This window comes from Pseudorca crassidens, chromosome 2 (assembly GCF_039906515.1).
Source record: "Pseudorca crassidens isolate mPseCra1 chromosome 2, mPseCra1.hap1, whole genome shotgun sequence".
In the NCBI taxonomy this organism is placed as follows: Eukaryota; Metazoa; Chordata; class Mammalia; order Artiodactyla; family Delphinidae; genus Pseudorca; species Pseudorca crassidens.
In genome coordinates this window covers 127,093,182-127,108,001 of record NC_090297.1, presented here as the reverse complement: position 1 = coordinate 127,108,001, position 14,820 = coordinate 127,093,182, and the positions used below count along the sequence as shown (strand labels likewise).

At 36.3% G+C, this 14,820-nt stretch overlaps 1 protein-coding gene across 13 annotated transcripts in view; it reads right to left on the bottom strand.

Annotated features, from left to right (window-relative positions):
• The window catches only part of PRRC2C (proline rich coiled-coil 2C), a 98,040-nt gene that overhangs the window by 16,800 nt on the left and 66,420 nt on the right, over window positions 1-14,820 (bottom strand). For 11 of the 13 annotated variants that reach the window (XM_067728624.1, XM_067728627.1, XM_067728628.1 and 8 more), the window contains exons 19-24: window positions 13,896-14,709; window positions 13,391-13,476; window positions 8,133-8,321; window positions 7,742-7,993; window positions 6,451-6,543; window positions 3,263-3,364 (exon numbers count right to left, since the gene is read on the bottom strand). In XM_067728624.1, coding sequence (XP_067584725.1) covers window positions 3,263-3,364; window positions 6,451-6,543; window positions 7,742-7,993; window positions 8,133-8,321; window positions 13,391-13,476; window positions 13,896-14,709 — 1,536 coding nt within the window. The remainder of the gene's footprint in view (window positions 1-3,262; window positions 3,365-6,450; window positions 6,544-7,741; window positions 7,994-8,132; window positions 8,322-13,390; window positions 13,477-13,895; window positions 14,710-14,820) is intronic. The other 2 variants (XM_067728625.1, XM_067728630.1) reach the window with 2 other exon arrangements.

Here is a 14,820-nt window from a genome sequence, read left to right as displayed (position 1 = left end):
GGACCATAAGGCTTTCAAAGCTTTCATGTTCTCCTTTATCTCTACTCCTTTACTCAAATTGGAGGCAGTGGGCTTTAATTATGTCTCTATAGAGAACTTGTTGAAAGCTTTGGCAAACAGGTCAGTGAAATATAGTCACAGCTCTTGTATCATCTAAACCTGAGTCCCTATTCCTACCAGTGAATAAGGAAATGGAAATACCATGTCCCTTTAGGACTGACATAAGGCTCTGATTCTAGTAGGAAAGACACTAAAGGCCCTCCATTAAATAAATATCCATTCTCTCCAGTCTTTCTTTTTAAACCAACAGTTCTCAAATGGCAAGTGACAGGTACCTTTTGTTTGGCTGTTTTATGCTCAGTGTTTTAAAAGGCAGTGTAACCAGACAGGTTTTAGGCTTGGGTACAGTAGAAACACTTCTTGTTTCACCTCCAGACCCCATCAAGCATTTTGGGTTCTGACTGCCACCATTTGTATTTGTGGCTGCTGGTTTTACCTGTAGGCTTAGTTTAATCTATCTAGAGCTATTCAACAGACAGACAAATGCAAGCCACATATAATTTTAAATTTTCTAGTAGCCACACTTTAAAAAATAAAAATAAAGAGGTAAAACTAATTTTGGTAACATATGTTATTCAACCCAATATATCTACAATAATAATTAAAACCTATAATCAATACAAACATTGAGATGTTTTAATTAAAAAAATTAACATTTCAGATCCACCATCTATTTAATTTTAAACTTACAGCACACACCTCAACTTGGATTAGCCACATTCAAGTGCTCAATAACTACATGTGGCTTGTGGATACTGAACTGGAGAGCACAGATGTAGATCCTCAACTATCCTGAGGCTCCTTGAACAGGAAAGGAACAAACAGAGAGATTCTGAAGTTTTTAGTTCTACTAGTCAAAATACTGAGCTGAGAGGAAAAATCTAAGATAACCTATAAAATTCAGCTGCAATGACTTACACCAGGGTACTTTTCACAAATAAGATTTAAAAATACCACTGTTGGGAAGTTTGTAGGTCTCTGAAGTACCAACTTTAAAAATTTCAACCTGATTTTAAGTATTTGAGAAGTATCACATATCTCCCTACTTTCCTGTTAAAACACACACTATATATAATATAACCTCTTCTTGATGGCTAATATCATTACTACAAATTCAAAACATAGGACACTTTTAGGTTTACTTGACTCTTTCCTTTTCCTCACAATCACCTTGCTGGTTTCAAATGTATTTTATTTTAAAACAAAAGTCTTAGGGGGTAAGAAACAAAAACAAAAAACCCCCACACCACCACTTAGCAAGTTAGACAAAATGCAATTTGCTTGTACAGTCTGAGATTTTATAGCTTAGAGCAATGTTATAGACTACAATGCCTTTACAACCAGTTTTGTTGTATGGGAAATACATAAATTATAGGTTATCAATCTTACATAATACTTAAGCCATATACAGTGGTTTCATTTCATTTCTTAAGCAGCATGAAAATTTAGATTCTAATTTTGGAAATTCAAGGAAACTAAAAAGTATAATTACTTAACTACATTCATTTTTCCTTTTGGCAAGTATACTGTTGACAATACCCATATAATAGAAATTTCCATACTTCATAAATTACTCAAATAAAGGTGTCCAAAAAAAAGTGAAAATAATTGACAAGGACCTACTGTATAGCACAGGGAACTCTACTCAACATTCTGTAATAACTTATATGGGAAAAGAATCTGAAAAAGAATGGATATATGTATAGGTATAACTGAATCACTTTGCTCTACACCCAAAACTAACAAAACATTGTAAATCAACTATACCCCAATATAAAATAAAAATTAAATTAAAAAAAAGTAAAAATAAACCAGAAAAAGCCTTAAGCTAATACAATTTAATTTAAATTTACTTTAATTCAAATGCATATTATTTCTTTTTGGGGTGTTAAAAACATTAAGTGAAAGGCAATGAGGAAAGGCTTTCTGAAGAATCAACAACTGGCCTGAAGAATAATTAATGATGATATTGTATTTGCTTATGCGAAATGAGACTGCCTTAAGCAGAATAACGGTAAAAACCACATGTAAGATATAGTATGAAACACAGGTTAAGACAGTCATTCAGGTGGAAAAACAACAAAAAAGGCTGAGTAGGAACTGGCAGTAAACAGTAAGAACTGGGTAAAGATGGAGATGACACAAAGCAGAAGCGGTTGTCTTGTAAAATCTTATAGTCTCAAACTTGTATTTAAGCAGCTTCTTAAAAAGAAGTTGGGGGTATTAAAAAAAAGTTGGGGGGGGCAAGGGGACAAGTGGTCAGGAGGCTGGAGAATCAAACAGAAAGAGTCTAGAAATAAACACTGGTCACATTATTAAAAAAAACTTAGTTACTCCCTCTCCTGAAGATCATCAAAAAGATTCACTGGCAACCAGTGTAGCATTAGAAAGCCCTGCTACAGTAGAGGATAAATACTTGCCCAGGTTATGAAACTAAACAAACAGCACCAAAGAGATAAATAAATGCAGTTAAAAAAAAAATCCTCACTTAATTCCACATCTGTACTTTTAACCACTGACTAATCTTGAGGTGAACAACTGATTTAAAATACTCTCAAATAACACAATTGTAAAAAAAAGTATTAGTAACATAGCTCAAAATTATAAGAATAGGAGATTTAAAAAAAAAAAGCCTAAACTTCTTGACATCAAAAAACATGTGTTGTGTAAAACTCTTTTGGACCGTTACTCAAAAATTATCCAACAAAAATCAAATCAAAATCACTTGTATTAATCTAATCAATTACATCTTCATAAAATATTCTTAATTACTACATTACATTCATTCAATTCACACATGACTTAGAGGAAAGACAGAAAATTAGCATTCTTACCATTATTAGTACTTAGGATAAAAAAACATGCAACACCAAGTTAGTTGTTTTCTATACAACTTATGTATCCAATAACTATTAAGATCTCTAAGAGGAACTCAGTACAAACATGAAATATAAAATGCTCTCCTGTACTTTTAAGACAAAATTCACAAGCATAATACGCCTTACTTTAAATATGAGGATATCAAGTCACTGCTATGTGGTATTAGAAACGAATACAATTTTAAGGTATAATTTTACATCATTTCTTCAGCTTAGTGTTGCTGCTTTTCACACAAAACTAGTAAAAATACCAAGAGTATTGTTAACTTATGTCCCCTTGCATACAATAATAAAGGACCGTTAGAAATGGATATAGTACATACCTTGAAGGTGAGGCTGAAAGTAGTGGGAGGAACTGAAGTTAGGCTGGAGCTCTGTTGTATAGTCTCCCTCTTAGGGAGGGGGAGGGTGTTGGGCAGGGGCACCTGAAAAGGTAGGCAACACATATTATAATCTAACTAAGTCTGCTACAAAAGCCCCATTAAAGATAATGCTAATGTATACTAAGGCTATTTTCATCAGAGCCAAGAGGAATATTTGACTGCTTAGTTACACTGTATTTATAGTAACTGATAATTCTGGACATCTTAGATAAAACTTCTGAGAAGAAATACTATATCTGCTTATTTATGCATAAATTGACAGAAAAAGAATCTGTCGCAAACACAAGGTAAAAACTCAAAGGTCATGCTTCCTATATTTTAATATATATACAAAACACCTGGGGGTGTTGTTAAATGCAGATTCTGATTCACTTGGCCTGGGGAAGGCCTGAAATTCTGCCTTTCAAACAAGCTCCCAGGTGAGGCTGATGCTACTGGTCCCTGGACCATACGCTGTATAGCAAAGCTCTAAGTAATATAATTTCCACCATTTACAGGGCCCACAGGTTCTATGAGAAGCATTTAACATGATAGGGTAAGTATAAGAAATTATTCTCTTTACAGCAACCTAGTCAACTTATAACTAGATTCAAGAACAAAAGTAATGTTGAGAGGAAAATATATAGTATCACCCCCACCTCATTACACTAACCAAATTGCTTTGCTATAGTAAGACATGATTATGGCAAGTACTGTTAGAAACTTGAAGATACTAGAAATTCACTACTCATATCTCTTTTCTTCCTCTAAGTCTCTGGATCTTGAGAGTTTATTATGTACTACTATATGATTGATTTGTACTACTACATGATGGTTCAGTCAGTTGTTTAAACACAATGACTGAGTTGTTGGGGGTGGGTTTAAGATAATCACTTTGTGGTACTATGGACAATCTAATGGAGATTATTTTATAAATCTTTAAAATAGCTGTGCCATAATAATCAAAACACCACCTGCATTTAAATCTTCAAGACATTCAAGATTCCAAACAATTGTAATATAAGGTACTACAACCAATAAATATTAGCTAAGATCCTTAAAAAGTGCGTTAAGCCTCGGGAAATAAGGCTTTTTTTCAGTTTAATTTTAATTTTTAATTTTTTGGCCACGCCAGACGGCTTGTGGGATCCTAGTTCCCCAACCAGGGATCAAACCCGTGCTCCCTGCAATGGAAGTGCAGAGTCCCAACCACTGGACCACCAGGGAATTCCCCAGTTTAATTTTTAAAAAGACAAAAGTTCTATGCATAAAATGGAGCCCCCAGACTAATGAATTAGAAAGGGACATTTCAAAAGGTCCTAAAATTTTTTCCCATGTAGGACGTTTGTTTTTAACACTACGTTAAGCTCAGAATCACCACCAAACTTGGCACAAATAAGCAACACTGTGAAATCATTCCAAACTTATCACCTTTTATAATGCTCCCTGACCCAAACTGATCTTGTTTTCAAACATACTCTGGATACACTGCTAAAAATCAAATATAGACTATTTACTTAAACCCAAGACTGGGCGTCTTCCCTTCAGTAGTCCTCTGTGTACAAGTCACTATGTTAATTAGCCTTGCAGATTAGACAGAAACCATTAAAATGCTCATATGGATATTTTCAATGAGTTTTAAGGGTTCTGAGAATAATGATCTTCCCTTCCATATTCATATTTTATAAATTATATTTTTAGAAAAGAGTTGTTTGGCAGAAAGCATCATATACTTTCTGGAAAAGGTAACATACTCTACATTTTTCTAAAGTGAGAAAAGACAGCATGATTCAAGTATAATTAAACCTTACTGAAATGTTACTAATTCAATATTTGAGAATCCATGTAGTGACATCAGGAAGTAAATTGACAGAAAGTCTTTCTGCCCTTCCCAAGTTTTCTATTACTTGCTATAAGAGGTTAAATAAACCTTTCTCCAAAAGGTCAGGGGAAGAGGATTTGGCATATGAAGTGAAGCTTCATAACATAAGTTGGACAAATTACATTAATCAGCTCCAAAAGTGTTCTCTTATCACAAAGAGAAAATGTGTGTCTTCCTCCTTTCTCTCCTTTTTCCTTCAGCTGGACTACAAAAGTTGGATTAAATGATCCCTAATGCATCTCACCTAAAAGTCTATATACCTGATGCTAGAGAGAAAAACAGAAAACATGGGAAAGACATTGTAATAAAAGATAATTGAGATTTTTATTCTAAAATAATAGAGTTAAAGCTTTTTAAGAGATCTTTAAATATATCTGTAAAGGTTATTTTTTTAAAAGAAGCCTTTGTTTAATATAGAAGGCTATATTTAAAAAAGAGACCAGATGAATTTCCACCATACCTGCTCTCCAAAACAAGAGCCATACACGTAACTTCTAAAATGCTCTTCTTCTTCTTCCATGGGAGGTTACCTAACTTTTTTTTGGCTCACAATTTTTCACCTGTCAGTTAGTGAACTAGGCCAAATACTGGACTTTACTGGTTTTTAACAGTCTTGAATTATAACATGGTTGCTTTGGGATACTAGAGCTAAATTTACATAACTTACTGTCATCTTTTAACACATTTTTGAACGGAGACATATTACGGCCACAGGCGTTAGTTTCTGCAAAAATCCCCTGGTCCATAATGTGTTAATAGAGCATTTAAGGCTATATGAAGATATACATTATAGCTCAATCTTCACAAGAGGAATGAAGTTGTTAACGTTCAGTATAATTTAAATTCAAAAAGAAACACATAAATCTTTGGTAATAATCTAATTGTCTTTTTAAGTGAATGACCTTTCACTGCATTATAAAAAGGTGTCATTTAAGAACAAAATTACCAACCAAATAAATGCCGAATCTGTAGAATGTGAAAGCTAAGAACAAAAATTCTTACCAAACCAGGTTAATAGGATTAGTACTTATGAAACCAAGCCTCAGCATCACAAGCCTGTATATTAAACATAAAGCTGATGACTTTCAGGGGAAAAGCAACAACTCAGCTTTGACTATTTCCCCTAATTATATTACAGTGCTCCTAAATACAAAGTTACTATCAACTTTTTCCCTAAGAAGAGTTAAATATTGGTTATAAAGTGTGTATTAGATAACAAGAGCCAGGTTCCTATTCAAACTTGCCACATCTCAGGTTGATTACTTACATTATTAACCAAAGTATCCTCCATCTTTGCATTATTAGTAGCCACAGTGTTAGGCAGAGAGGAAGAAGGTGTAGTATAGTCTGTTACAGACTCCTGTGGAGTGGTAATAGAAAAAAATACGTTTTAAACTGAATTAAAGAGTCACTTTCTAATAACAGCCTAACAGTTGTAAAGTTGTTTGGAAGAAAGCAGGAGAGAAGAGCAGATCTTAAGACTCAAATCTTAAAGACCAAAAGTGGGATAAAACAAACATGGACCTACCACATTCCAACCACTGCTGGGGTCCTATACATTTAAAAAATATACTGTATAGTACTAGGAGGTTGTCAACAGTGTCAAATAGTTATTTCTATGGATTTCTAAAAGAACTCTGTGTGGTTCTTATACTCAATCTATAGCTTACTTTCAACTATTGATTTTTTATTTTCTTCAAAATAAAACATGGATAAACGAATGTCAAGATCTTAGTTGTCACAATTAATTAGGTTTTAGGATAAACTCCTTGTTTATCATCATGAATCTCTTCTTTAAACATGGCAGAGTTAGATCACACAAGCTTTTCACTTCTATGCACTGAGTAGTATGGCAATTAAAAAGAGAAAAATATTCAAGTAATATGAAAGATTCCATCTACCTTTCTTCTCCATGAATACATGTTCCGGAGTAAACACCAAATGGCAGATATAAATTTGCTACTCCCACAAGTGTCAGTCCCCATAAAGTCACTCAGTGTATCTTGCCTTAATGACTATTTCTAAAGATATGCATCTTTCATTCAATGTAGTTCCTAAATGCAAGTCAACCATTCCTCTGGTGCTCAACCAATGAAACATGATCTGTTCCAACCCTGAAAGAAAACTGGCTATACTGGAGTTACTAAAAGTTTATCTTTTAGTTTATCTTTCCTGACTTCAGAATCTCACTAGTGTGCAAGATAAGGAGGGGTCCACTGTAACTCCATTAACAAAATAAAAAGTAATATAGAGCAATTCTTTCAAAGTCTATAAACACGCTGAAAAGCATTCTAATCTTCGGTAAATATTTTTTCACTTTGAACTACTCAATAGTCCAGAATTAAGTTGCCATAGAAAAATAATTTACTGTAAGGAATTTCTTTAGATCACATATGCACACCATGAAATAAAATCTTCTCTGTAAGAAATAATAACCCTTATAAGCTATAGAATTATATGCCTCAAGAAAAAAAAAAAAGTATTTTGTTGTTGCTTTCCCCATTCATTTTAGATGTGATTTGCATCAACTGAACTGGTAATCATTGCACATTGCTTACCTTCACGTTAGTGCCATATTCTGGGGACGATACTGAGATCATTGTTCCTATTTCAGTAGACATTTCTGAAACTGCTTTGGTTTCCTTTGTTGCCACAGGATCTGTACTTCTGACTGTAGCAGGGCTTGATTTCTCTTGTCCTTCCGGCTCCACCTGTTGGGCATCTTTTACTTTTCTATTTTTTAATGAACGTTCCTTTCCAATAGGACCAGGTTTATGTTCTTTGTTTTCTACTGGACTCAAATCTGGAAGCTAAATTCAATGTTTATGACAAAAACACATCATGATCAAAGACATTCATTGAAAACTAATCCAATTTTGAAACTTATTTATTCTCCTTAAGTGTTAGTGGCTTTCATACAATTATATCTGGAACATGAACTATATTTACCTTCTGGGCTTTGATAGGGCCTGCCCGTGGCTGCTTCTGCCGTTGTTCTTTAGGTTCAGATATTTTGTCAGTAGTTTTTTCCGAAAGCACAGGAACAATTTCATTTTCACCCCCGTTTGAAGCTGGAGCACCAAACTGAATTGTGTCAATTCCAATTTCAACTCCACTTTCTTGACTATTCTTTGTTCCCTAGTAAGAGAACATTTAAAAACTTGCTTCAGATGTGAGAGAGTGGCATGGACATACATACACTACCAAATGTAAAACAGCTAGCTAGTAGTGGGAAGCAGCCACATAGCACAGGGAGATCAGCTCTGTGCTTTGTTACCATCTAGAGGGGTGGGATAGGGAGGGTGGGAGGGAGAAGCAAGCGGGAGAAGGTATGGAGATATATGTTTATGTATAGCTGATTCACTTTGTTATACAGCAGAAACTAACACACCATTGTAAAGCAATTATACTCCAATAAAGATATTAAAAAAAAACCCCTCTGGTTTTATAATGATAAAAACTTTAAAAAAAATACTTGCTTCAAAGCAGAATTCAAATTTGAATGATTTATGTAATAGCACACATTTTAAAAGTACAATAGAAGGTCTGAAGCAATCTACATCCAGCTGAGATTAACTGACCTTGGTTTAGGTTTTAGGAGAACACTCCCTTAACCCTACTGATTTGTATTAGAAAACAACAGATAAAATAAAAACTAGGACAAGACTTAAGTTTTAAAGTCCTGGCTTTAAGTGCCCTGGGTTGAAGGGCAAATCACAGCCTCAAGTTAAAACAAATGTAAAACATCATTTAAAACAAATGTAAAACAAATACAGAAAGGTACCACCAGCAAGAGATAAAGGAATGAATTAATGGAGCAGAAAAAAGATAGGAATTCCAGTGTCACCCACTTCTGCTTTGAAAATAAAATGAATTAATATACATGAAAGTACTTCGTGATTGGTAATGGCGTGCACACACATCAGAAATTCATTCATCAATTAAACTGCTACTTTATGTAATACCTTCTTTGTGCTAGGCGCTGATCCAGGCAGACACTACCTATCTAACTTGCATTATAATGGATGAAGAAAATAAACAACTAAAAAGTTAGATAAGGGATATGCAAAAATTAAAATATGGTTAAACCACTTAGAAAAAGGCCCTAGGAGGTCATACTGAAACTGAATCTAAACTATAGGATTAGTGGAAGGTGTTTCTGGCAGAGCAAACATCTAGTGTAAAGGTCAGGAATTAAAAAAAAAAACAAAAAAAAAACCTAGTGAGGCTGGAACACAGCAGGTATTAGGAACAGTGGCAGAAGATGGACAAGCAGAAGGTTAGATGACATGGGGTTTTGTAAGCCTGAGGATGTTTATAACAATGTCCCCCAGTGGACATTCAAAACCACAGATAGTACTCAACAGTGCACATACTGTGTTTTTTTCCCTATACATACACACTGATGATAAAGTTTAATTTACAAATTAAGCACAGTAAGAGAACAGCCAAATTGCCAGTCACACTATTTTTGCGCTTTGGGGCCACTATTAAGTTACGTAAGGGTTATGTGAACACAAACACACCAAAACGACCAACTTGATAACCAAGATGGCTACTAAATGACTAATGGGTGGGTGGGAACACTGGATTTCATGACGCTATTATTCAGAAGGGTGTGCACAATTTAAAACTTATGAACTGTTTTTTCCTGGAATTTTCCATTTAATATTTTCAGGCTGTGGTTGACTGCAGTTAACTGAAACCACAAAAACTGTACTTAACCTTTTCATGGAAGAACAAACAAAAAGACAAAACTAGGGACAAAGTTAAACTTCAGGCCTTGGTCTTATAATCATATCACTATTTCATATCATTTTTGGTACCCCTGAATTAAGTGTGGCAATTACTGTGTAAGGTTATTGTTATATTTATCAGTATAACAATGTCAACAGTAGGAATAAGGCATGTCACTCAGATCTATTTTTAATATCTGAACATTCACTTTCAACTACAAACAGTACTGATATAACTTAGAATAAACATCTCTGTTTTAGTCAATGTTGAAATTTTCTAGTCAGTTCAATATAAATGTACAATTAATCTTAGAAGAGAGAATGGTGCAGTACTTAATAACTGAAAGCTCTTGATTTTATGTACAAAACAATTAAGAACTTATAAATAGTTAAATGAATAGGAATATAGTTAATGGGACTAGTTAAAATAGTTAATGGGACTTAGAGAACGTTAGACAATATTATATTCTTTGAAACAAAAAATGTCTATAAAATATAGATAAGACAAGGAGAGATGATAAAATCATTCTATCCAGAAAATATAAAGAATATAAAGAGGATGAAGAAAAATATGCATGAGAAAAATGAGATACCAACAAAATATCCTGGTGCTCCAAGAGGCTGAAGAAGAATGTAAGCATCCTTCTAGTATTATCAACTTGTAGTGGAATGTCTACAACAAAAATCTTGCAGCTGAGAGATTATGGTCCCTGTACTTTAATGTCAACTTAAAAACCTGGACCAAACATTTTAATAAAATTATTAAACCAGTACACTCATCCAAAACAAAGAAAAGAAACTTTCTACTCCATCCTTCTCATTAGTAATGAAAAATCAACTTTCTATACAAGAAATGTTCTAATTAATCATAATGTCAAAACAAATAGGCAGAGGAAAAACGATTAAACTGGGCATCTCAGATACAGAATCCAGTGATTCTTAATTCTATTTTTACAAAGAGTTCTCTGTAGAACTTAAAAAAATCAAAACAGATGATGAGGCCTACTCCAGACCTAAGTCAGAAAGCTGAACTGGGGGTAGGGAACAACAGGAAGACTTCCCTGAAAGGAAAAAAGAAGAAAAACAAAATCTCTTAACTGTATCTTCCTTGACATTTCTCTGCTCCCCTTTTATGGCAAAACTACTCTAGGTTCTCTACACAGTCAGCCTTGCCTCAGCATCCATGGGCTCCACCGCCCCTGGATTAAAAAAACCAAAAAAACACCCGAGAAAGTTCCAAAAAGTGAAACTTGAATTTGCTGCACACCGGCAACTATTTATATAGCGTTTACATCGTATTAGGTATTACAAGTAATCTAGAGATAAATATATGCAAATACCGTGCCATTTTATACAAGAGACTTGAGCATCATTCGACTCTGGTATCCGTGGGGGATCTTAGAACCAATCCCGCTGCGATACTGAGGGACGACTGTACTCATCTTTTCTCCCATTTTCTCTTAAATTCACACTAACCAGGCTTTTGCACCAAGTGCTCCACCAACATTTTTTTTGTCAAAGTCACCAGTGACCTCCACATTGTTAATGCCAACTGTCAATTCTCAGGGTCTGTCTTACTTGACTTTCCAGCAGCATTTGACACACTTGATTTATCCCTCTTTAAACTCATCTTTCATTTGGATTCCAGGACACTTTTCTCATCACTTAGCTTCTCCATCTCCCGCAACTCCCTGAGTTGGGACTCGGTTTTTGTTTCTCTTCTCTTTTTCTAACTACTTTTATAACTCATTCTCCCTTCGTGACCTCAACCAACGTCATCACTTAAGCACCATCTAATGACTTACAAATTTATGTAGTCAAACTAGACTATCTTCTCTGAACTACAAATTCTTTTTTTTTTTTTGTGGTACGCGGGCCTCTCACTGCTGTGGCCTCTCCCGCTGCAGAGCACAGGCTCTGGACATGCAGGCCCAGCGGCCATGGCCCACGGGCCTAGCCGCTCCGTGGCATGTGGGATCCTCCCAGACCGGGGCACAAACCAGTGTCCGCCGCATCGGCAGGCGGACTCCCAACCACTGTGCCACCACGGAAGCCCTACAAATTCTTATATTCAACTACCTACTTGACATTTCCACTTAGATGTGTAATAAACATCTTAAATCTAACAAGTTCAAAACTGAATTCCCTGATCTTCTTCCCCAATGATGATTCATTTTACAGCTTCCCAATCTCAACTGATGGGAACTCTATCCCTTTTGTTGCTCAAGTGAAAAGCTTTGGAGATAACTGACTCCCTTTTCTCACATATCACATTTAATTCATCAGTAAATTTATGAGCTCTATCTTCAAATACCCAGAAACCAACCATTTCTGATCACTTTTAATGTCACTTCCCTGGTTTAAGCTATCATCATTTGATTATTGCAACAGCATCTTACCATCTATTCTTTGCTCCCACAGACTGTTCTTAACAGACTACTTAGAATAGTCTTTTAAAAAGTCAGATGCTGTCACTCTTTTTCTCAAAACTATCTACTGTCTTCCTACCATGCCCGAAGTCCCTACCGGATCCTCCACCTATTATCTTTCCAACCTCATCTGTTCTCTTTTCATCCCTACTTCAATCCAGCCATATGGACCTCTTCAAACACACCAGGCATGCTCCTGTGTTAGGGTTTTGTATTTACTATTCTCTGAACCAGGAATTCACTTTTCCTCAGACAACTGAATAGCATGCTCTCTTACCTCCTTCAAGTCTTTAATTCAAGTGTCACCTAAGTAGCCTTTTCTGGCCACCCTATTTTAAGCTGTCTCCACACCGCCTGGGAAATTCCTTATACACCTTCCTTGCTTTTGCTTTTCTCCTCAGCACTGATCACCATTTAACATTCTATGTGTTATTTATTGTTGGTTCTCCCCAACTACAATGGAAGCCCCATGAGCACAGGGTTTTTATTCTGTTTTCACACCACCACCCACTTTTTCTAAGGCCACAGGTTAGGACAGTGCCTGATACCATCACAAGTGCTCAATAAATGTTTGTTCAATGAATGAAGAATTGCTGGCCTAAATAGTCAATTACCAATACTGCGTGTTTGAGAAATTACGTTAGAACAACCTCCCGGAAACTCTGCTTCTAGGTAATTATACTGATTATTCAAACGTGCATATCATTAAAAACATAGAACAGTCCAGAAAATAGTAATTGCACTTATACTCTCTGTGTCACAAAGCTAGAACTTTTAAAATGTTAACCTTAATATGTCTAAAGGTGAGAAGCAGCTTATAACTGTTGAGATTCAGTAGCATTAACATCACTTGGGAACTTATAAGAAATGTACTCAGGCCTTAGCCCAGAACTAATGAATCAGAAACTCTGGGCATGGGTCCCAGCAATCTACTTTAATAAGCTCTCCAGGTGATTCTGATGCATGCCAAAGTTTGAAAAACTGTTTTAAGGAAACTCTGCCACACTAACCCCACAAAAGCCATTATTAAGTCTGTTCCTACCTCTGATGAAGTAGCTGATCCAAATGATGTTAGGGGCTTATTCCATGCACTGACTGAAGGTGGCTGCGGTGGACTAATGGGACCTACTGAGAAGGAGAAGCCACAGGAAATATGACCATGAAAATTTAGAGGCTAATAATCTTTAATCCATTTAACCCTTTCTTTTAATGGTAGCTAGATAATAAAACAATGACTTTTCACATGGTATATAATACTTAAAGAGATTCTTGCATACCAAAATAAATATAATCTCCTCCAAAACATTGTACCATTGTTTTATCAACACAAAGTTGTGTCCATAAAATATGGCTGTTAAAAATATAACACACTTGTCTTAGAAACAAAGGTGTTAAGAAAGGAAGCTAAGAAAAGATTACTGTTACTGCTTCCTACTGACAAAAAAGAAATGCCTAGGAAAAAACATACTGAGTATATAAATAAAATTGAAAACAAACCCCCAATTCCCATGCCATATCCCACCCCTCACTTCCTGTTGCACACTTACATTTCTTAGAGATGTCATTCAACACAGCTGGTGGGGCCACCTTGTTATCCCATAATTCAGTTGTAAGAGTGCCATGTGACTGTGGGGTCTGGATGGGTTTTCCTGTGGCTACATAATCTGTGCCATTAGGTGTCTGAGCTGAAGGCAGTCTAATTGAAGGAGGTGGCTGTTTTGAAGACTGTGTTGTAGTCTGTAGTGGACTCTGGACTGGTTTGTGAGTCTGTCCCTGAGTCTGGGCTGGGGCAGTAGGGGCTGGGACTGAGACTTGGACTAGGGCAGGGGTTGGGGCTGGGATTGAGGCAGGGACAGTCGGGGCTGAGGTGGGGGCAGCTGGGGCTGAGGTGGCTGGAGGTGGAGCTGAAGCTGGTGATAGAGCTGAAGCAAGGATAGGAATTGAGGCTGAGGCAAGGATGGGGACAGAGGCTGGGGTGGAAGCAGAGGCAAGGATTGGGGTTGGAGCTGGAGCTGGAGAAGAGGCTGTGGCTGTAGTTGAGGTGGAGGCTGGAACTGGAGCTGAGGCTGAGGCTAAGGTTGGGAGTGGAGCTGAGGTGGAGGTAAAGACTGGGACTGCAGATGGGGCTGGAACTGGAGCCGAGGGTGATGCTAAAACTGGAGCTGGGGTTGAGGCTGGAACTGGAGCTGAGGTTGTGGCTGAACCTGGAGCTGAGGCTGAACCTGGACCTGGAGCTGAGGCTAGAGCCAAAGCTGGAAGCTGTGCTTGCTGGGTTCCCGTAGCCTGTTTTTTGGCAAATCTTGGCGGGAGCTTAGAAGTCTGACTTCTTCCTTTTTCATTTGCATTCTTTTTATTCCAGACCTTAAAAAATTTGCAGGAATCATTTGTGTCAGTAACACAGCTGAAAGTAATAGTTCATACACAGACATTCCAACAAAGCTATCTACTGCTAATTTAGCTCCTTTACTTTAC